The 20,042-nt window shown below is 59.2% G+C and overlaps 3 protein-coding genes across 8 annotated transcripts; 2 read left to right on the top strand and 1 right to left on the bottom strand.

Moving 5' to 3' along the window:
• Positions 1-330: 330 nt before the first annotated feature.
• On the top strand, positions 331-4,992 carry SRPK3 (SRSF protein kinase 3). Of its 3 annotated transcripts, none has more exons than XM_027963521.2 (15): positions 331-434; positions 573-636; positions 770-878; positions 1,012-1,099; positions 1,390-1,477; positions 2,049-2,155; positions 2,242-2,407; positions 2,512-2,537; positions 3,021-3,150; positions 3,222-3,461; positions 3,549-3,649; positions 3,997-4,104; positions 4,180-4,249; positions 4,332-4,424; positions 4,537-4,992. In XM_027963521.2, the coding sequence occupies exons 2-15, from the start codon at positions 573-575 to the stop codon at positions 4,719-4,721; spliced, it is 1,575 nt and encodes a 524-aa protein (XP_027819322.1). In that variant the 5' UTR covers positions 331-434; the 3' UTR covers positions 4,722-4,992. The 3 variants fall into 3 exon arrangements, with proteins under 3 accessions (XP_027819322.1, XP_027819321.1, XP_027819323.1); XM_027963520.2 differs by having other exon boundaries at positions 506-636; XM_027963522.3 differs by having other exon boundaries at positions 506-636; positions 4,500-4,651.
• A 39-nt stretch (positions 4,993-5,031) lies between these two features.
• On the bottom strand, positions 5,032-13,560 carry IDH3G (isocitrate dehydrogenase (NAD(+)) 3 non-catalytic subunit gamma). Of its 3 annotated transcripts, XM_027963523.2 has the most exons (13): positions 13,440-13,560; positions 9,995-10,033; positions 9,669-9,680; positions 9,297-9,394; positions 8,877-8,989; positions 7,878-7,938; positions 7,663-7,795; positions 7,404-7,537; positions 7,120-7,222; positions 6,882-7,028; positions 5,647-5,741; positions 5,503-5,563; positions 5,032-5,241 (listed from the first exon to the last, which is right to left on the bottom strand). In XM_027963523.2, exons 1-13 carry the CDS (start codon positions 13,518-13,520, stop codon positions 5,140-5,142), a joined length of 1,179 nt encoding a protein of 392 aa, XP_027819324.1. In that variant the 5' UTR covers positions 13,521-13,560; the 3' UTR covers positions 5,032-5,139. The 3 variants fall into 3 exon arrangements, with proteins under 3 accessions (XP_027819324.1, XP_027819325.1, XP_027819326.1); XM_027963524.2 differs by lacking the exon at positions 9,669-9,680; XM_027963525.2 differs by lacking the exons at positions 9,669-9,680; positions 9,995-10,033.
• A 126-nt stretch (positions 13,561-13,686) lies between these two features.
• On the top strand, positions 13,687-17,652 carry SSR4 (signal sequence receptor subunit 4). 2 transcript variants are annotated; one of them, XM_042242265.1, is made up of 6 exons: positions 13,687-13,943; positions 15,735-15,850; positions 16,615-16,689; positions 16,892-16,981; positions 17,244-17,309; positions 17,490-17,652. In XM_042242265.1, the coding sequence occupies exons 1-6, from the start codon at positions 13,877-13,879 to the stop codon at positions 17,592-17,594; spliced, it is 519 nt and encodes a 172-aa protein (XP_042098199.1). In that variant the 5' UTR covers positions 13,687-13,876; the 3' UTR covers positions 17,595-17,652. The 2 variants fall into 2 exon arrangements, with proteins under 2 accessions (XP_042098199.1, XP_042098198.1); XM_042242264.1 differs by having other exon boundaries at positions 15,732-15,850.
• Positions 17,653-20,042: the final 2,390 nt, after the last annotated feature.

Here is a 20,042-nt window from a genome sequence, read left to right as displayed (position 1 = left end):
GCCACTCTGCAGCGCCCTCTGTCAGTCCTGGAGTGCAGGAGCTTAGCCCAGGGTCCAGGTCACCACTTCCCAGTGTGGTGGTCCTAGGGTGCCAGGGAACTCCCCGGGGAGGCAGTGGCACACCATGTCCCCACAGCAGCGCCCTTGCCCAGCCCTGGGATGGGGGCGGGGGGCTCATCCTGGGGGGTCGGGCCCTCAAGGGCTGCTGTCACCGCGCCGCCCCCTCCCCGCTGCATACCTTGCCCACAGCCGAGCAGCTGGGAGGCTATTTATAAAGGCGGGTGAGATCAGCAGCCGAGGCTATAAATGTGCGGGCTGTGACCGGGCCCCAGAGGAGCGGCCGCCCGGGGTGCCGGAACTACGGGCAACACGGCCAGAATGAGCGCCAGTGCAAGTGGCGGCTGCGGCGGCAACGACAGTGACAGCAGCAGCAGGTAAGGCCAGGTCGGGCTGCCCAGGGCCCCTGGCAGCCCGTGCGCTCACTGCCTGCCTGCCCCACCCGCAGCTCGCAGGCCTCCTGCGGGCCCGAGTCCTCTGGCTCCGAACTGGCCCCCACCGCCCCCACGCCACAGATGCTGCAGGGGCTGCTAGGCTCCGACGAAGAGGAGCAGGAAGACCCCAAGGACTACTGCAAGGGTGAGGCCCCGGGGAGGAAGAGGAGGGGGCCCGGAGCCCGCCCACGTGGGCTAGGGGTCCCAGCAGGACGGCGCCGTGCCGGGGCAGGGGCAAGGCGCCACCCTCAGCGGCTTCTGTGGGCTCCCTTCCCCAGGCGGCTACTACCCTGTGAAAATCGGGGACCTGTTCAATGGGCGGTACCACGTGGTGCGAAAGCTGGGCTGGGGCCACTTCTCCACCGTCTGGCTCTGCTGGGACATCCAGTGAGTGTCCCCCCACCCCCGCCCCGGGGCTCCATGCCAGCTGGGATCCTGCCCCTGGGCATGCCTGCAGCTATGGCGAGGGCCCCGTGGGTCTGCCTGGTGCCAGCGGCCAACACGGGTCTTGGTGTTGCAGGCGCAAGCGTTTCGTGGCTCTCAAAGTGGTGAAGAGCGCGGGGCATTACACGGAGACAGCTGTAGATGAGATCAAGCTCCTGAAATGTGTGAGGCGCCTCCCCTACCCGTTCCCAGTTCCCTGGGAGCCGCCTGGGGCCTGGCAATGTGGGTGTGAGGCCCGCCCGCCCGGCTCCGAAGGCTGGGGCGGGGCGCCCACAGGGGCAGGCTCCAGCTGGCAAGGCCGAGGGGGAGGACCCAGAGGGCGGGCCTGAGGCTTTTCTTCCAGTGAGGCCCAAGCACAGCGGGACAGGGGGTGCCGGAGGGGCTGCCCACCCTGGGGGAGCAGCCCGTAAGGGGCAGGTTGAAGCCATCTGTGGCCCCTTGGCTTTTACTGCAGGTCCGAGACAGTGACCCCAGTGACCCCAAAAGAGAAACCATTGTCCAGCTCATCGATGACTTCAGGATCTCAGGGGTTAACGGAGTCCGTATCCTTTGCAGGCTGAGCAAACAAGTGTGGCATATCAGCAGGGGCTAGCTGGCTGGTGCCTTCCAGCTCCAGGGGCCTCAGTTTGCTGATCTGTGTGACGGGCGGTTTATCCCTTCCAATGACACTAGTCTATGAAATACCCCCACCACTTCAGGGATTTGTGTCTGGGCATGGGAGGTGGAGCAGATAACCAGGTTGGCATTGGCAATCCATGGCTAGGTTACCCCCAAGTGGGAGGCACCGTCTCTGCGTGCCTTCCCTTTCGGGGGGGGGGGAGGGCTGTCAATAGGCTCTTGGGCAGACATGGGCACAGGACTGGGGCTGTTCTGAGAAACCTGTCTACTCCTCCAGTGCCCTGTCCCTAGGAAGACCACAGAAAGTATGGTGCCAACTGGCACACCAGAGAGTGACAGGGACACTAGGGCGCCACTGGGATGGTGGTGATACAGGACCTCCCAGACCTAGCTCTATGCTGCCTGAGCCTTGGGGCTCCCCCACCCCAGCTGAGGGTGGGCAGGACCTAGGCCCCGGTTGCACGCCCAGCAGTTGCCCTTCACTCCTGGCCCCAGATGTGTGCATGGTGTTGGAGGTCCTCGGCCACCAGCTGCTCAAGTGGATCATCAAGTCCAACTACCAGGGCCTGCCCGTGCCCTGTGTGAAGAGCATCGTGAGGCAGGTGAGCTCTTCCTGAGTTCGGCAGGAAGAGCCCTGTGGCAGGCAGCCAGGGCAGGGCGGGTGGACTTCAGGACTGGCTCTTTCCAGGTGCTGCACGGCCTGGATTACCTCCACACCAAGTGCAAGATCATCCACACAGACATCAAGCCCGAGAACATCCTGCTGTGTGTGGGGGATGCCTACATCCGGCGCCTGGCTGCTGAGGCCACAGAGTGGCAACAGTCAGGGGCACCACCCCCATCCCGCTCCACAGGTACCCAGATCCTGTGTGGGGCCGGGGCAGGGCCCGTGGGTCTCAGCCCCAGCCTGAGTCTTGGTTCCTTTCTCTTCCTCCCGGCTCTGCCTGCTCCACCGCAGTCAGTACCGCCCCCCAGGAGGTCTTGGTAAGTTGGGCCGCCTCTTTTCCTAAGCCTCATTTTCCCATCTGCTCAGAGCTCACTTCTCAGCCTCTCTGGTTCCCCTTTCTCCCTAACTCTCCCTGCTGCCCAACACTCCTGCAGGGGCATGTCCAAAAGGCCAAGTGGCCTGGATGAGGGTGATACAGAGGGGCCACAAGCCCCAAACGGCCCTGGGTGGCCACTGGGGCTCACCACCACCTCCCCGGAAGGACAATATGTTTACAGCTGGCCCCAAGGGAGGCTGGCGCCCAGCCAGAGGCTTCTTGGTTCCTCCTCGGCCTCCAGCTCTGGAGAGTGGAGGGCAGGAGGGGACCCAGGAGGTGGGCGAGGTTGCAGGACCACATCCTGATGGTCATGGAGTCCTGGGACCTGCAGACCTTGTCCCCTGCGGGAGCCCTGTGGACAAACTTGGGCTGCTCCGCGGCTGGCTGCCAGGCACCCCCGGGCTGACCCTGGCTCTCTTGGTAGACAGGGAAGCTGTCAAAAAACAAGAGGAAAAAGATGCGGCGCAAGCGGAAACAGCAGAAGCGGCTGCTGGAGGAGCGGCTGCGAGACCTGCAGAAGCTGGAGGCCATGGAGGCCGCGGCCCAGGCTGAGGGTGAGGATGGGAGCAGGGAGCGGGCCCCCCGGTGGCAGCTGCCCACTCAGTACCTTGGCCTGTCTCCCCAGACTCCAGCTCCAGACTTGAGGCAGGCAGCGGCTCCACATCCTCTTCCGGTTGCCACCTGGGCGGCGTTGGGGCTGACCCCTCACCGGCTTCTTCATCCCCGGCCCCCAGGGGCAACCTCAGCCTCAGCCCAGGCTCCCAGACCTCAGGCTTCTCGGGCTCCCTCTTCTCTCCCACCTCGTGCTCCATCCTCTCAGGCTCGTCCAACCAGCGGGAGGCTGGCGGCCTGCTCTCCCCTAGCAGTAAGTGTGACCAGGCCAGTGGGCAGTGGGCAGGGCTAGGCCAGTGCCTGACTAGCTCAGCCACTCTCCCTTCTCTTGCTTCCCCAGCACCGTTTGGTGCCTCCAACCTCCTGGTGAACCCCCTAGAGCCCCAAAATGCAGACAAGATCAAGATCAAGATCGCAGACCTGGGCAACGCCTGCTGGGTGGTATGACCAGGCACCTTGCTATGAACAAGGCCGGTCCCTGGGGCTCGACCAGACCCCCGTGACAGCCTCAGGCTGCAGTCCCAGGGCCGAGCCCAAGACAGCACCTCTCCCACCCAGTCAGCAGGACTGGGCCCATGGGTGGGGGTAGACGGCCATGGTGCAGGGGCCGGCCTGTCTCAGGTCACCTTGCCAGGCCCTCCTAGGACAATGGGGGCCCGAGGCTCAGAGCGAGCCCCACGATGCTCCTGGGGTGCATGGGCCCACAGGAGGTGGGAGACGTGTGGGGGGCGACTAAGGGCAGCCCAGCCCTGGCCCCAGCCCCTCCCCCGGGCTCCCCTTGCCTCCAGCACAAGCACTTCACTGAGGACATCCAGACACGGCAGTACCGGGCTGTGGAGGTGCTGATCGGTGCCGAGTATGGGCCCCCGGCCGACATCTGGAGCACAGCATGCATGGTATGTCTGCCCACGGCTGTCCCCAACCTGGGCAGACTCACTGGGGCCAATCGCTTTACCCTCTGCCCTTTTCAGGCCTTTGAGCTGGCCACTGGCGACTACCTGTTCGAACCGCACTCGGGAGAAGACTACAGTCGTGATGAGGGTAGGAGTTGGCGAACCCTAAGGTCCGGCCTTGGGACCTCTCAGCAGCCTGGCCGACCTCCCAGCTCCCTTTCTGTCCACAGACCATATCGCCCACATCGTGGAGCTGTTAGGAGACATCCCCCCAGCCTTTGCCCTCTCAGGCCGCTATTCCCGGGAGTTCTTCAACCGGAGAGGTGGGGCCACCTGGATGGAGGGATGATGTGGGAACTTGGGGGCCAGCGAGGGGTCTCAGATGACCGGCCTCCCAGGAGGAGGCTGACCTGCAGGGTGCTGGCCTGCCTCCAGGGGAGCTGCGGCACATCCACAACCTGAAGCACTGGGGCCTGTACGAGGTGCTCATGGAGAAGTATGAGTGGCCCCTGGAGCAGGCCACACAGTTCAGCGCCTTCCTGCTGCCCATGATGGAATACATCCCCGAGAAGCGGGCCAGCGCGGCCGACTGCCTGCAGCACCCTTGGCTCAATCCCTAGGCCATGTGGGCACTTTGGGCAGCTTGGGGCGGGCCTGGCTCCCTCCCTACCCCCCGGCCCCCAGTGCCTTCAGGGAAAGCAGTACAATTCCTGCCCACCCTGCTGAGTGGGAGCTTTCTCATACCCACCTGGGTGGGGCAGGCCAGGGCAGATGGATCTGCTGAGGCTAGGCCCTGGCCTTTCAGGATGTGTTCTGCCGCCCAACCCTCACAGAGGGGCCCTCTGAATGGGAAGTGTGTTGTTTCTTTTCTTAATAAAGTGTGACCTGAAATACCCGCGTCCATAGTGACAGAAGCACACCACCAAGGGCTGGGGCGGAAGTGGGTTTATTCTGGGTCCACCCACTGAGCCACCGTGGGTGCTGGTTGGTGGCGCCAAGCGGGTCTGAAGAGTGGGCCTCCACAGTCCCGGAGACAACCTAGGCCTCCACGGCCCGGCCATTGATGACACGGATATGGCGGATGATGTCCTGGATGGCTTCCGATGTGGTGCCCTGGCCCCCAATGTCTGGGGTGTGCATCTGCAGGAGACAGGCAAACTTGGGCACACGCCAGGATCTGGCCAATCCCTGAGCCCTGGCCTGCAGGCGGCCCAGGGCTGCCCACTACACACTGTGGCCTGCAGGAACTGGAAGGGCCACCAGGCGGGCCGCAGTACCAGCTAAGACCGAGAAGGCCCAGCCAACCTGGTGTCACCCTCCCCATGGTGGTGCTAGGTCACCATTTCCGGCCCCTCAGGCGTCCTATCAGCTCAACCTGGGCGGGGGTTGGGGGGGCCTCACATTTTCATTGTCCATGGATGCCAGGACAGCCTTGCGGATGGAGGTGGCATAGGAGTGGAGCCTGAGGAAGAAGAACAGAGTTCAGTCCTCTGGGCCTCGGACACAGTCTGAGGGCTGATGGCCAGGCATTAAGAAGCCACTTACTTGAGGTGGTCGAGCATCATGCAACTCGCCAGCAGCGTAGCTGTGGGATTGGCAATGTTCTTATTGGCAATACTCTTCCCTGTGTTCCTTGTAGCCTGGAAGAGGTGACATGAAAAAGGAGGGGGCTGGTGAATGTAAGAATGTCGAGGGTACCCTGCATTGGTGTGAACTGTCCAGAACAGGCAAATCCAGAGACTGAGCAGATGAGATTGGTGCGAGGAGCTGGGGGGAGGGGACAGAGAATGCTGGCCACAATTACCAGATTTTTTTTTTTGGTAAGAAGTGGATTTATTCAGATTCAGAGAGAAGCACACTCTACAGAGTGGGCCATCACAGAGGGTGAGGGCCTACAAGATTTCTATGGTGATGAAAATGTTCTACAATTAGTGGGGATGTTTACATAATTTTGAATATTCTAGAAACCACTAAATCACTTACTTTCAATGACTGAACTAGAAAGTGTATGAGCTATAGTTTTTTGCCAACCTTTGTCGACAAAGGTCTGTCTAGTTAAAGCTATGGTTTTTCTAGTAGTCGTATATGTGGACTTCCCTGGTGGCTCAGATGGTAGAGAGTCTGCCTGCAATGCTGGAGACCAGGGTTCAATCCCTGGGTTGGGAAGATCCCCAGGAGAAGGAAATGGCAACCCACTCCAGTGTTCTTGCCCGGATGATCCCATGGACAGAGGAGCCTGGTGGGCTACACTCCATGGGGTCGCAAGGAGTTGGACACGACTGAGCAACTCCACTTTCACTTTCATGTATGGGTGTGAGAATTGGACCATAAAGCAAGCTGAGCACCAAAGAATTGATGCTTTTGAACTGTGGTGTTGGAGAAGACTCTTAAGAGTCCCCTGGACTGCAAGGAGATCCAACCAGTCCATTCTAAAGGAGATCAGTCCTGAATATTTAGTAGAAGGACTGATGTTGAAGGTGAAGCTCCAATACTTTGGCCACATGATGGGAAGAAATGACTCCCTGGGAAAGACCTTGATGCTGGGGAAGATTGAAGGTGGGAGGAGAAGCGGATGACAGAGGATGAGATGGTTGGATGGCATCACCAACTCGATGGACATGAGTTTGAGCAAGCTCTGGGAATTGGTGATGGACAGGGAGGACCAGCATGCTTGCAGTCCATGGGGTGGCAAAGAGTCGTACATGACTGAGCGACTGAACAGACTGACTGAGCTCTAGTTCACAAAGGCCCATGGCATTGGCATCACTGGTGGCACTCACCGTCTCAAACACAGCATACACATGGCCATAGTTGGCCCCAGCCACAAGGCCAGGGCCCCCAACTAGCCCGGCACAGACGTTGTTGACGATGTTACCATAGAGATTGGGCATCACCATGACATCAAACTGCTGGGGCCGGGACACCAGCTGTGGGATGGGGAGCAGCAGTCAGGAGTTGGAGCACCAGCAGGCCCATGCACCCAGGGCAGGGGCCCGTGCAGCATGGCAGCCCAACTACCTGCATGGTGGTGTTGTCCACGATCATATTCTCAAAGGTGATCTGGGGGTAGCGGGCTGCCACTTCCCTGCAGCACTGGAGGAAGAGCCCATCGCCCAGTTTCCTAGGGTGATGCAAGACACCAGCTTGGCCACGGCCACCGCCCGCCAGAGGGACAGGATTCACCACCACAGAACCACCAGTCCCATCCGCAGAGTGGGCAGAACCCCGTTCCACCTCCCTCCAATGTGTGCACTGAGAGCAGGCCTGGGCCCCAGTACAGAGGGGTGGCGTTGGGTACCTACATGATGTTGGCCTTGTGCACGGCTGTCACTTTCTTGCGCCCACTCTCCTGGGCCAGTTGGAAAGCGTACTCAGCAATGCGCAGGGACTTGGCCTTGGTGATGATCTTCAGGCTCTCCACCACGCCTGCCACACTCTGGGAAGGTGAGGAGGGACCAGAGACTCATATCCTGTCGGACCCTGCCCTCCCACATGAGGTTCCCTCCAGGCATGGCCTTCCTGACTGCTGGCCTAGCCAGGCGGCCCCCGTGCCCCACTCACCTCGTGTTCCAGGCTGCTGTACTCGCCCTCTGTGTTCTCCCGGACAATGAGGATATCAATGTCCCGATGCCGGGTCACCACACCTGGAAGGCTCTTACAGTGGATGACGTTGGCATAGAGATCCAGGCTGGTGCTGCAGGTGTACCAAATCAGATCAGCTGGCCACAGCCACTGCCATCCCCACCCAGCACCCAAGCTGCACCCTTGGCTCTCACCGAAGGATGTTGTTTCGTGATTTGTGGGATGGGGGCAGGTTGTGGTTTGTTTCAATGTTGCCTGCAGGACAGAAACAAGACCGGCAGGCTGGAGAGGGGCCCAGGCTCCAGCGTACTCCTGCATTTGAGCTGGTGGGAGGAGGGCTTCATAGAACACCCTAGCGCACTTGCAGTCGAGCGCCATGAGGGCGGATGGGTGTGTGCGTCTGGGTGTTGAGTTCACTGATGGCTTCCTGGCGTATAACAGACGCTCGATAAATACTGAATGAAGGAAGGGATGAAAACAGCTGGCAGCTAGCCAGAAGGTCTTCCGAGACCCTGGGTGAGGCTTGGCAAGGCCAGGGTCCAGCTGCAAGGGCAGCTTGGCCAGGGTTCGTGCCAGGCCTTGTGTCAAGGTGCCACAAGAGCTTCAGCTCGGGAGCAGACAATAGTTGCCTATAAAAGACCACGGCTTCACCTTGGCTGGAACCAGGGCACCCAGAGGGCCAGCTGCCCCTGAGAGAAGGCAGTCAGAGAATGTCAAGTTGAGGGGGCCCTTCTCAGGTTCCCCCAGGGCTGCCTCCGGCACCCTATCGTTGGCATGTCAGCCCCTCCAGGCGACAGCCAGGGCCTGTGTCTCTACCTTCATCTCGGCTCGCTCACTGCTCCTACAGAGCAGGTGATGGGCTCAAGTGTGCAGAATGAGTGATGGAAACAGTTTAAGGACCTGGACCCAACTGAGGAACACTCAGCGAGGGTCAAGCTCCCAGCTGTAACTTCCACAGCTGTGCCGACTAGAGCCAAGGCCACTGGCGGGGGCTTAAACCTGCATCGGTGTGACACCCAGTGTGTCAAGGAAGACTCTGAGAGCCACAGCTGACTCCAGCAGAGAGGGCGGCCCCAGGCGGGAGGGAGCCCACGCCTGGACAGGCTCCTGCAGCAGCTAGCAACACCGAGACCACCAAGGTGCAGCACCCGTGGGTGCCCAGGGACAAGGGTCAGCTCACAAGGGAGTCTCACCCTTCAGGGCTACGCGGTTCCGACGGATGGCCATGATGGCATTGCGGATGTCCTCCTCATCGGCGGTGGAGCTCACATGCACTTCTTCAAAGTCCACAGGCACACATGCATGCCTGGGGCAGAGTGGGATCAGGACAGTGACCCCAGGCCCCGAGCACGGGGTGTGGGGGTCTCTCCTCTGCTGCTGCCCACTCTGTCTGGGCTCTGGCCAAGGGGAGACTGAGCCTAGCTATGCCAGCTGATGGGGGTGCCCTGACACGCCAAGACGGCATGAGTCGCTCGGGTTCCACCCTCCCCCTCACCCGGCTCAGCCTGGCAGGAGGGCAGGCACCAGGACAAGGGGCCTCCTGCCACTGGCTCGCTACCCTCATGGTGCCCCGTTCTCAGGGTCCCCCTGACTGGGCCCAGGGGGCTCTATACCTGAACACCGACTTGACGTGCAGCATGAGCTCTGGCCCAATGCCATCTCCCGGGATCATGGTCACTGTGTGCCGCCCACCATACTTCGCCGATGGGGGCTGGAAGGGAGGGGGAGGAGGGCAGCCCTTCAGTTCCTTTCCTCCCTCGAGCCCTGACTCAGTGGGCCAGCCAATTGGGAGGTGCCAATTCAGGGTACCCCAACCATATGCCCTGCCCCACCCACAGTGCAGCACTGCTTGTGAGGGGTTTCAGTCCCCCCAAGTCAAGAGGGCAACCACAGAAGCAGGTCCCACCTCCACCTGGAACTGGGTCAACCTCAAAGCCACCAAAAGCCCCCAACCTGACAAACAGGTAGATCGGAAGGATACTCACAATTGTTTGTTGCTAGAAGTGGGGACAGGAAGGAAGAAGACACAGATCAGCCAAGGTTAGAACAAGGCAGGGCCTGGGGAACCGGGCTTTGCCCCCAGGGTTCAGGGGAGGAGAGGAGAGGAGGGAAGGAGGAGAGGTGGAGATTGCACCTCAGGGGAGACATGGAGGGAACAGAGCCAAGAGGTGTGGCACACACACGTGCCCACACACACACCCCTTTACACCCCAGGTGCCCACAAACCCATCCGCATACACCTGCACACACACTCCTCTGCACACACGTACAGATGGACACGTGCCTGTATGCACTAGGGCAGGTTACTTACTGAGAAGCTCCTCCGGGGGGCCTCGTGGGCACCTAGAACCTGGCAGAGAGAACCCAGATGCCAGTGGTTGTTGTCAAGCTGGCCAGGGTCAGCTAAGCTCCTGGCAGGGGAGGTGGGCACCCCCCACCATGCCCAGAAACGCCCTGTGGCTCTGGAGCTTCCGCTGTCCAAAGACATTTACAGAAATGTTGACACTTCCCTCCCCACCTTTTGCTGTTTCTGAGTTTTCTCAGCCAATTTTTCCTGCTCTGCGAGGTCTGTTGAGTGAGCAGAAATTGGCACACTCAACACAGTACAAAAGGGAAACCATAATAGCAAACCACAAGGCTACCACGACCATCATCCACGTCATTTTTTTCCATCATGTCTCCTTTTTACAAAAGCAGCATACAGTCAGAACATGGCAACGATCCAGATCATGGAAACCAGAGGGGAAAAGATAGCACCCAGCCCTCTGCCCAGCCAGAGATTAGCCCTAGTGGCCACATGGGGAACAGCCCTCTAGGGTCGGAAGAAGAGCAGATGCTCATCCTTAATCAAGGCCTTCATAAAGGTTGGCAAAGATGCTTCATGGCCTGCGTGGATGACAGATGTCCCCAACTCCCCACTCACAACGGCCACAAGTGGTCATATCAGTGTCACGCCTGAGAGCTTCAGAGCAACAGCCACTTGAGTCAAATGGGACAGGTGCTCAGAGGGACCCATCTGGAGTCCCCACACTTTCCTGGAGGAAGAAGCCCAGGTCCCAGCTCCTGCCACAGGGGGCTACAGGCTTATACTTTCCTCTCTGGGGGGCCCCACCTGCGTGCCCCTCAATGCAAAGAGGCGGGGACCGAGCCACAGTCCCTCCTTCTCACTCAGGGATGCCCTGCCACTTGCCTGCTGGGGGAGCAGCAGAGGATGCCAGCCAATGAGAGAGTCACTGTGGCCATTTTCCAAAGAGCCCTGCCTTCCTGCTAGGAGTCTAGAAACCTCAGGCAAAGGCTGACCACCCCATCTGGGTCTCTTCGGCTGGTACCCACTTGCACAAAGCTGTGTAGGTACAGGAGTTAGGAAGGGGGTGACGAACAGGACAAGACGCTCCTTGGGTTTCTACTGATCCGCAGAGCCCCTGGATCAGGAGCCAGATGCATGCTTGGGGTTTTTCTGTTTGCCTTCTAGCAACTGTCAGTATCTAGATTCATCTGTCTATAGGCTCTCAACACAAACTTGTGCATGGTGGCTTAGACTGCCCTTCCTCCAGGAAGCCTTCCCTGATGCCCTAAGGCTGCTGAGCTGCTGGTCCCCTTGGGCTGCAAAGCCCTACTCGTTCCCTTCCTCCCAATCCCCATCTCCCCAGGTTACAGCTGCCTCACTCCTTCTCCAACCCTTAAGCCCCAGAGAGTGGACGCTGCATCTGTCTGATCTCCTGCTATCACCCCAGGACCCAGGAGAATGCCTGGTCCAGAGCTGGGACACAAAACACATTTCTGGACTGAACGGAACACATCAGAAGATGAAGAAAGATATGGCAGGTTCTGAGGCTAGGGAGACCTCAGTCCAAAGCCTCCGTCCACTACTCCTGGTGACAAACAGCTTAACCTTGCTAAGCTTCTTCCCCTTTACCTGAAATCCATGGAACAGAAGTGCCTACTTTATCGGACCACTGGAAGCATTAAGCAAAAAGAGGTACGCAAGCTGTTCAGTCCTGAGCTGAGGGATGAGGGCTCCCCTTCACCTCAGCAGCCCCTCAGGCCAGTGTGCAAGGCTGGTGACCAATGAGGAGATGCTGGGCTGGCCCCTATGGCTGCCAACTAATTCCTCCTGGGTTCCAGCTCTCTGAGGCCCACAGGCACAGGGCAGGTAACCTGGCCACGATGGTGAGCCACCACTCACACCGGGCCTGGGTCTATTTCAGTGCAAGGACCCCCCACCAGACCATGGGTCCCCTGACTACCACCAGGGCTGAACCTCTCCTTCATCTGGTCCCAATGCTACATATTCCATCCAGCTTTGGCCAAAGACCTGGAGAGCTCTCGGAATAGCAACTTCCCTGACCTTGCTCTGGACAGAGTCAGGCCCCTTCCTTCAGAGAGTTACAAAGATTCTGTGAACCTACCCATTCTAAGGACCCCAAGACAAGGCAAGATGTGATACATGCATTGGTCTCCAGCTTGTTCATCAAACAGGAAGTTGGACTGTTACCCTTGTCCTTTGATAGTACCACAGAAAGCAGTCCAGAATGGTATGTGGTTCAACCAAAGGGCTCCCGTGCTGCACCTTAGTGAAGTTTCTCTCTTCAGCATGTTTCTGTTGGATCAAGTATCAATGGTGTCTGCATGTTTTCCCACAAGGTCCCACTAACTGGGACCAAAGATCCGGGCTTCATCTCTAAAGGTTCCCATATCCAAGACAACAAATCTCGGGGCAAGGCACTGCCCACCTAGCAGCCTTTCAGTCTCCTCATTCCCGCCCCAATATGGACACAAGCACACACACAGGCGAAGTCAGCAAGGAGACAAATGTCTCCACCAGGATCCTGCAAGAGCCTAGAGGCCAGGGACCTTTGGAAAGCCTCTTGCCAGCAAGTGGGAGAAGTCAGCATTTTACACAGAATTTAATAAGGCAGAAGCTGCGACAGGCCAGCCTTCCCAAGGGCTCAGAGCGGGGAAGCATGCCAGGAGATGTGACCGCAAGGAGTGTCAGCAAAGTCACTGAGTTCTGGAAGGTCAGAGGTGGGTGGATCCTTTGACAGTGAGGGGAAACTGGAGCCCAGAGAGAGAGGTCAGACCTTTCATCCCTTCGGGACAGTCCAGACTTGATGACGATTCGGACTTCCCACCCACCTAGGGACTACACTATCCTCATGGAAGTGTGTCACGAGAGGAATCAGACCCGAATAAGCAAGATCCTAAACGGAGAACGACGGAAGCAAAGCCCTCGCGGCCTCCCGACCCGCCGCCAGCTTCAGGAATCCTAGCTCCTTCCCATTCCCAGCGCCTGCAGGCTGGGGAAAGCCCCTGGGGCACCGAAAAGTCCGACAGGCCACCTCCACTGGGAGAGGTGGCAAAGCGGTTCATAGGAGGGAAACCCGAGGAGGACGGGCGGCCGGGAATGGATTCCCAAGAGCACAAGAGCAAGGCGGGCCGGACACGCAACCGCCTCACGAGGGTTCCCACAAGGACACTGGGAAGTGACACTGCCACCCGCTCGCCGGGAGCTCCCCCGCCACCACATGCAGACTCCTGGAGCGCCAGACCAGGGTCAACTTCAGCTAACCCCTTCACTGACAGCGGAGGTGGCCAATCAACCCCAGGCCGCGAAACTCTCCCCTCCCTGCGAGGCCTGCAGCCAATCGGGCTCCAGAACGGTCCGAGCGTGGCGGCAGCCCGCCTAATCTCGCCGAGGTGCTAACACCTCTTAGTGAGCGCGGCGGCTGTCCCCTTGGGCCGCTCCTCCCTCTCACCTCCCAAGGACGCCAGAGGAGGGCCGGCCTGAGCGCTGCCTTCACAGCGCCGCCCGCGGCCGTCGCCACCTTCAGCGCCATGACAGAACGTGAAGGCAGCCGCAGGTTCCGACACGCAGCTGTCGTTCTCGCGAGAGCTCGGCGGAGCGCGACGTCTCGGGAGGGGGCGTGGTCCCGGCAGTACGCACGCACACGGCCGCGCCGGTTTCCCACGCCTTTTTCCGGCGCCAGAGGCGCCGCCGCCGCCATCTTTGGGGGGCGGCCGGCTGGGCGCCTGGTCCGGGGAGGAGACACGTCAGTATCGCCGGCGACATCACAGGCCCGCCCAGCCCGCCGGCGCCCGATTGGCTGCGGTGGCTGCTGACGCGTCGCGCTTCCTCGTCTACTCCTCGTGTTCAAGCTAACTGTTCTCTTTTTTCCTTGGCAGAGAACAAGCGATGGCGGCGCTGGCATCTCTCGGCGCCCTGGCGCTACTGCTGCTGTCCGGTCTCTCCTGCTGCTCAGGTAGCGGCCTGGCCGGAGTTCTTTTCTGGCGAGTCTCTCACCCACGACTGGTGGTGCGTCGGGGGAGGACGGATGCGGGCAGAGCGGGGGTCTGGGCCTTCTCCCTTCGAGAGGCAGGTGGTCTCTGGTCGCGGCGGCCGAGGCCACCACGCTCTCGTGCACCACACACGTTCACCTAGCAGCTGAGCTGCTGGAAGAAACAGCCTGATCTGTGCCCCGTCTGCTCCAGTGAGGAAGACTCCCAGAGCCTTTCTGTGCGCCTGGCCCCAGCTCCAGCAGGGAAAGTGACACTCGTCCCTGCCGCCACTCCTAGAGCCCCGGATCTGGGGGTAGGGGGGTGGGGTTGGACAGGAGCAAAGCTCTGCATTTTAGGGCGATCGGAGCGAGAAACTGAGCCGGTGGAGAGGAACCACCTGACCCGATGTGGGGTCAGGCCTCCCTAGGAATGGGGCTCCGAGTGAAGCAGAGACGGTCCAGGCAGAGGGGCCCAGAGTGCGGACGAGTTAGAAGGGACCTGAAGAGGGAAAGATGAGTGTCTAGATCAGACGCTTGGTTTGTGTCCCCTAAGGCCTTGTTGGATCCGTATAGAGTTTTTCAGCAGAGCCAGATGGCTTCACATTCTTGAGAGGTTGTTAACAGTGGCTGGGCTGAGTTCTGACTGACACTGGGGTCCAGAAGTGTGTTTAGCAGGAGGTCCTTCCAGGAGCCCACAATGGGCCTGGGGATCTGGACTGGGTTAGGATCACTTTGAGCACTTTCACTTTATCTGCCCTACTTCAAGCCAGCGCCCCTGAAGCTGGGAGTGTTTCACCAGCCTCAGTGGCCACCCCACCTGCACCCTGGTCACTGGCTCCTCAGGAACTACCCATCCTGTAGGCAGTGATGCCTGGAAAGGACAAACCTGACTGTGAAACTGTGCTTTCCCTTGTTTGGAGGAAGGTCAAACTTGGCAAAGTGTGGAAGCATCTGGGGAACGTGGCTCCTGAGAGCCACTTCCCACCGACGTTCCCAGGCATCTTCCTCCCACTGGTTCAGTCCTAAGCCTCAGCCCAAGTCATGGCCCTGCCCTGCATGCGTTAGAGCAGTTGGCGCCTGGTGGTTTAGGTGGCACCTTTCCTTCCCTGTGGCCTCTAGCAGTGTAGTGATGGTGAGGGTGTGTCCTTTCAGCGCAGCAGGAGGAGAAGTTGTGCTTCTGGACCCAGATCGCCCATTTCCTTTCCTCCAGAACCGCTGGGACCAGTCTTGGCTTTCTGTCAACTGGGGCAGAGACCCTTCATGTGGGAAGCCTGCATAAGTTTTTGTGCTTTTATGTCTGCAGAGCACACCTTCAGTCAACTAGCTAGGGCCTTGCGGCTCTGAATTGAGGTCAGCCTGGCCCTGAGCTTTTGGGGTGTTCCAGGGCAGGCTGTGTCTCTAAACCATTGCATGGCTTTTCTGTCTATAGGTCCAGGCACAGAGTCGAGTTGTGCAGTGAATTCACACAGTGTACTCCCCACCCCTCAACATGCTCACCTGTTCTTTTGTCCTGACATCGAGGTTTCACACGCACAAAGTCTTCCCATCCCCCTTTCTCTGCCTTCCTTAAAGGCCACCCCACCCCTCTTGGCCCCTGCACTTCTGATTCGTCATTTGGATCCGTCTCCCAGACTCCACCTGGCAGGGTCCAAAGGGCCCGTTGTGTCTTTCGAGAATGAGCTCTGGGAAGTGGGGTAGGATGGTCCCTTCTGCCCTGCAACTCAGTGAGCAAAAGCCAGGCCTTATCCCTCCCTCTCTGCCTCCTCCCTGCAGCAGAGGCCTGTGTGGAGCCCCAGATCACTCCTTCCTACTATACCACCTCGGATGCTGTCATTTCTACCGAGACTGTCTTCATCGTGGAGATCTCCTTGACTTGCAAGAACAGGGTCCAGGTGAGGCAGCAGGGCTTTAGCCAAGAGGGCGAAGGCTCAGAGGTGGGCAGGGAGCCTGAGCCTTTGGGCCCTCGGTAGCACCAGATGAGTTCAAACCCAGGGCTCCACGAGGACAGTGAGCATCAGGGTTTCGCCGCCCGGCTGAAGGCGAGAACAGGGCATAGGTGATTAAAGAACATCCAGCTCACCGGACAGGTCTGCTTCTCCCCCACAGAGCAGTGTAGGTAGACACTTTGCTGTGTCTGGAAAGCGTGCTCGTGGGAAGGGAGAAAGCCAGGCTCAGCCCCAGGGCTCCTGTATCCCCTTTCTGGTTGCTCTTGGCTGAAACGTGCGCCTACATGGGTGTTTGGTGACTTAAAAACTGAGCAGTCTTGGCCTGGGTCCCTGCAACCTGAAGGCCCAAAGAAAGATGGAAGTTGGGCCTTCTTAGGTACCACCTTCCTTAGGCAGCTCCTTGGGCGCCCCTGATCCCAGTACTTGCTTCCAGACTCGAGAAAAAAGAACACTTCAGTCATCCTACCCCTGTTCAGCTAACAGGCTTGCTGGGGATTAGGGAGGCCAGGCCAGAAGGGAGGTGTGGTCCCCAAGGAGCAAGACCAACATGGAGAGACTGGTCCCCATGGTTCTCACTTGGTGCCCCTACCAGACCCAGTGCAGTCCCTGACTCTGCCTGGCACCCTGCTTACCCCAGGCGTGGGCATAGCAGAACCTCACAGACGGCCCGAGAGGGGAGAAGGTGACTCTCTTTTTATTCCCTCTCCCAGAACATGGCTCTCTATGCTGACGTCAGTGGAAAACAATTTCCTGTCACCCGGGGCCAGGACGTGGGACGTTATCAGGTAAGGGAGGCTGTGGTCGTCACTTTCAGGGGAGGTCAGGTAAGGGAGGCTGTGGTCGTCACTTTCAGGGGAGGTCACCTGCTTGCAGGCATAGCCTGAAGCCCTGGGCGGCTTGGCCAGCCAAGCTGAGGTTCTTGGACTCTGCGCTGGTAGCAGCAGCACGTCCATTGTATCCACCCCTTGCCAAATGCACCCCACCCAGGTGTCCTGGAGCCTAGATCACAAGAGCGCCCACGCAGGCACCTATGAGGTCCGGTTCTTTGATGAGGAGTCCTATAGCCTCCTGAGGAAGGTGAGTGTCCCCAAAGCCCCCTAGGCCTGTTGGAGGGAGGGTGCAGCCCACAGCCACAGTTGTCTCTCCCCTGCGGTCCCCATCCCCCTCCCTAACTCAAAGCAGGATGGGTGGGTAGTCACCTTCCTGCCTGACAGCCCACCCCAGCTAGCCCCATGCCCTCTTTCCTTTGCCCACCTCTCTTCTCCCACAACTCTGGGCAGGGTTCTGCCCCAACCTGCCCACCCAGCAGAGCCCCCTGACCCCAGCACCTCCCTCGCAGGCTCAGAGAAACAACGAGGACGTTTCTGTCATCCCACCTCTATTCACGGTCAGCGTGGACCATCGGGTAAGCTGGAGGAGGGGACTGGCTCAGCCCAGGGGAAGGAGTGGTGCACACGGCCAGCCTCGCCTTTGAGGGGGCACTGGGGGCTGTGCCAAGGTGGCTGGCGTGTCTTTGTGCCCCCTGGAGTGGCTGGCCCTCTCCCGTCTGTCCCTGTGGGAATGACCATGGTCTCCTTTCTTGCAGGGTACCTGGAACGGGCCCTGGGTCTCCACCGAAGTCCTGGCTGCAGCCATCGGACTAGTGATCTACTACCTGGCCTTCAGTGCCAAGAGCCACATCCAAGCCTGAGGGTGGTGCCTGCCCCCCACCCTTGCTTCTTTGAATAAAGAGCTATTGGCTATCCCAAGCACTGGAGCTGGGTCACGCACGTGGGCAGAGCTGGGTGCCCAGCATCCGTCCATCCGGGTGGATGGCACAGGTCTGGAGGTCCTCTCCTCGTGTGTTCTGCTTCATTCCTTGGCCATCACTACTACTCCGTTCTTAGCCCCCAGATGGCTTTTGGGACCGAATGCTCAGTGCCCAGCATCTCTCAGGGTTGCCTTTGTGGTTTCCCTCCCACCCGTCTTCTGCAAGTGTGGCCTTGTCTGCCTGCCCTCACCCAGCCTGCCTGGGCCCCACCTAGCAAAGGGCCTTCTGACCACCTGCTACTGTGAGGGCAGGGTCCCAGGGACAGTGGTGTGAGAAGCTTGCCTGAACTCAGGAGTTAGTAGCATTTGCAGGCTCAGCCCTTCTGGCCTTTGGAAGGGTTCCTGGGCTTTGGAACTCGGGGCATGAGCTACACCCCAGTACTTCATGTGTTTTTCCTGGGGGGTGTTGCAGGTACCCCTATGGAGCTGATGCTGTTGAATCAAGTTCCAGTAGCTCTCTGGGGGATAGTCCTTGCAGGCTCTCTGCTCCAGCCAGTTACCCTCAGGATGCTCCTGTCTCATGGCATAAGGTGGGGCCCAGAGAAAGGCAGAGACAGACCCCTGAGCTTCCAAGGAGTCCATTGTCAGCCCTTTCCAGCCTGGCCTTGCACCTTGCTTCCTAGCAGCCGCCCTCACCCCCACCCCCAGCACCTGGCAGGCATTCCTGTGCAGGCTCCATGCTCTGAGTCAACCCACAGCCCTCCCTTTAGCCCGGTTTCCCTCCTGCTGCTGGTGGGTGAGGGGGGAGTGCCTAGAGTCCTTCCCCGCTGCACACGGGGATCAGTGAGAGATTGTTTTGGAATCAGCCAGCAAAGCACCTGGCTCCCATCACCTGTTACCAGAGAGAATGAATAACAAGCCTCCAGGGAGGCTGCACCAAAAGGGAAAGTGAAAGTGAAGTCACTCAGTGTCCAACTCTTTGCGACCCCATGGACTATAGCCTACCAGGCTTCTGTCCATGGAGTTTTCCAGGCAAGAATACTGGAGTGGGTTACCATTTCCTTCTCCAGGAGATCTTCCCGACCCAGGGATTGAACCCAGGTCTCCCTCATTGTAGGCAGAGGCTTTATCGTCTGAGCCACCAAGGTAGACTCAAAACCTACCTGAGTGGGTAGGGGGTCTCCTCTGGGGTTCCAGCTGCTCCTTGCCCCCACCCTCAGCTGGGCAGGGTGTGACTGGGGAGGTTCCAGGACACAGTTGAGTGCCCCTAAGACCGGAAGGGGCGAGGGCATCCTGGCTGAGGGGCTTTCTGTATTCCACACAGGTGCCTGCTAGCTGAGCACTGCTCCTAAAAAGGCATAGTAGCAGTTGGCCACCCTGGGACTTTAAGATGCAGGCTTCATCACCCCTTTGCCCTGAGAGAGTGAGACCCCAATGTGAAGTCGCTGGTCCAGGGCATTGTGATGTCATGTCTGCCACAGCCAATGAGAGCTAAGCTCTCACATGGGGACCCAAGGTTACAGGCCTGTCCTGGACCCCATCCTGGGAGCCCTGGGCATCTAGCACCCCACCTCAGAGCAAGAATGACATGCTTCTAGAGCCATCAAAGTGAGTGCCCTTAGTCACCTGCTCTAGCCAGTTTTCTGTGACAGGTTGGGCCCTGGGCACCCCATTCTTGTGGGGACCTCTCATGTCTCAAGAGTTGCCATGCCTAGCCCCCAGCTCCAGAGGCCTAGGGTGTCAGCTGTTTGCCCTTTTCAGGAAGAAGCCACTGGTGTTCCATGTGCTATGCTGGGTTTTCCCTCCCAGCTGTTCATTCAGCAGGGCACTCTGCTTCAATGGGCTCAGATTTCTTGCTCACACCAATCTTGGCAAATTAGAGGAGTCTATTGCTCTTCCAAGAAAATGTTTAAATGTATTCCCCACGCACTTAAGGTGCTGGCAATGTCCTGTCCTGTGTCTGTTCAGGACACCAAGCTCAAGGGCTCATCACACACATGGTCCTTGGAATTGCTAGACTTAGCAGGGTTCCTGGCACTGAGCAGGACTGCTGTGCTGGATGGACCCTCTGGGAATTCCCACCAGCCCAGGTCAGAAGACATATCTCATGAGTGCTAGCCATTGCCTTCCAGAATACCGCAGCCCACTGCCCTGTAAGGCTCTCCATGAACCACTTCTCTAGGACCCGACCACAGCTAGGGCGTTGGCCTCAGGTGCATGCCAGCGCCAGGCCGTTGCCATCCTGAGCCCAGTCTCTGCCTTGCTTCCTGCACCTGGGTACCATCCCTGTGACCGAGCCAGACCTTGGAAATGATCCTGGCGCTCTGTCCCTCCTCCTCCCAGCATTCTGGAGGCTGACTGCAGGACACTTCCCTGTTTCTCAGCTTCC

This window comes from Ovis aries, chromosome X, assembly GCF_016772045.2.
Source record: "Ovis aries strain OAR_USU_Benz2616 breed Rambouillet chromosome X, ARS-UI_Ramb_v3.0, whole genome shotgun sequence".
Taxonomy (NCBI): domain Eukaryota; kingdom Metazoa; phylum Chordata; class Mammalia; order Artiodactyla; family Bovidae; genus Ovis; species Ovis aries.
This window is presented reverse-complemented; position numbering and strand designations above follow the sequence as displayed.

What these genes read in the sequence shown, in the direction of transcription:
- SRPK3 (XM_027963520.2), top strand. Translation starts at nt 379, where the DNA reads ATGAGCGCCAGTGCAAGTGGCGGCTGCGGCGGCAACGACAGTGACAGC. An exon ending in ACCCCCATCCCGCTCCACAG is followed by an intron (nt 2,408 to 2,511) that starts GTACCCAGATCC and finishes GCTCCACCGCAG; the next exon opens with TCAGTACCGCCCCCCAGGAG. An exon ending in TGGGCAACGCCTGCTGGGTG is followed by an intron (nt 3,650 to 3,996) that starts GTATGACCAGGC and finishes CCTTGCCTCCAG; the next exon opens with CACAAGCACTTCACTGAGGA.
- IDH3G (XM_027963523.2), bottom strand. Translation starts at nt 13,520, where the DNA reads ATGGCGCTGAAGGTGGCGACGGCCGCGGGCGGCGCTGTGAAGGCAGCG. An exon ending in TCACGAAACAACATCCTTCG is followed by an intron (nt 7,796 to 7,877) that starts GTGAGAGCCAAG and finishes GTACACCTGCAG; the next exon opens with CACCAGCCTGGATCTCTATG. An exon ending in CATCCATGGACAATGAAAAT is followed by an intron (nt 5,242 to 5,502) that starts GTGAGGCCCCCC and finishes TGTCTCCTGCAG; the next exon opens with ATGCACACCCCAGACATTGG.
- SSR4 (XM_042242264.1), top strand. Translation starts at nt 13,877, where the DNA reads ATGGCGGCGCTGGCATCTCTCGGCGCCCTGGCGCTACTGCTGCTGTCC. An exon ending in CGGTCTCTCCTGCTGCTCAG is followed by an intron (nt 13,944 to 15,731) that starts GTAGCGGCCTGG and finishes TCCTCCCTGCAG; the next exon opens with CAGAGGCCTGTGTGGAGCCC. An exon ending in CCTATAGCCTCCTGAGGAAG is followed by an intron (nt 16,982 to 17,243) that starts GTGAGTGTCCCC and finishes CCTCCCTCGCAG; the next exon opens with GCTCAGAGAAACAACGAGGA.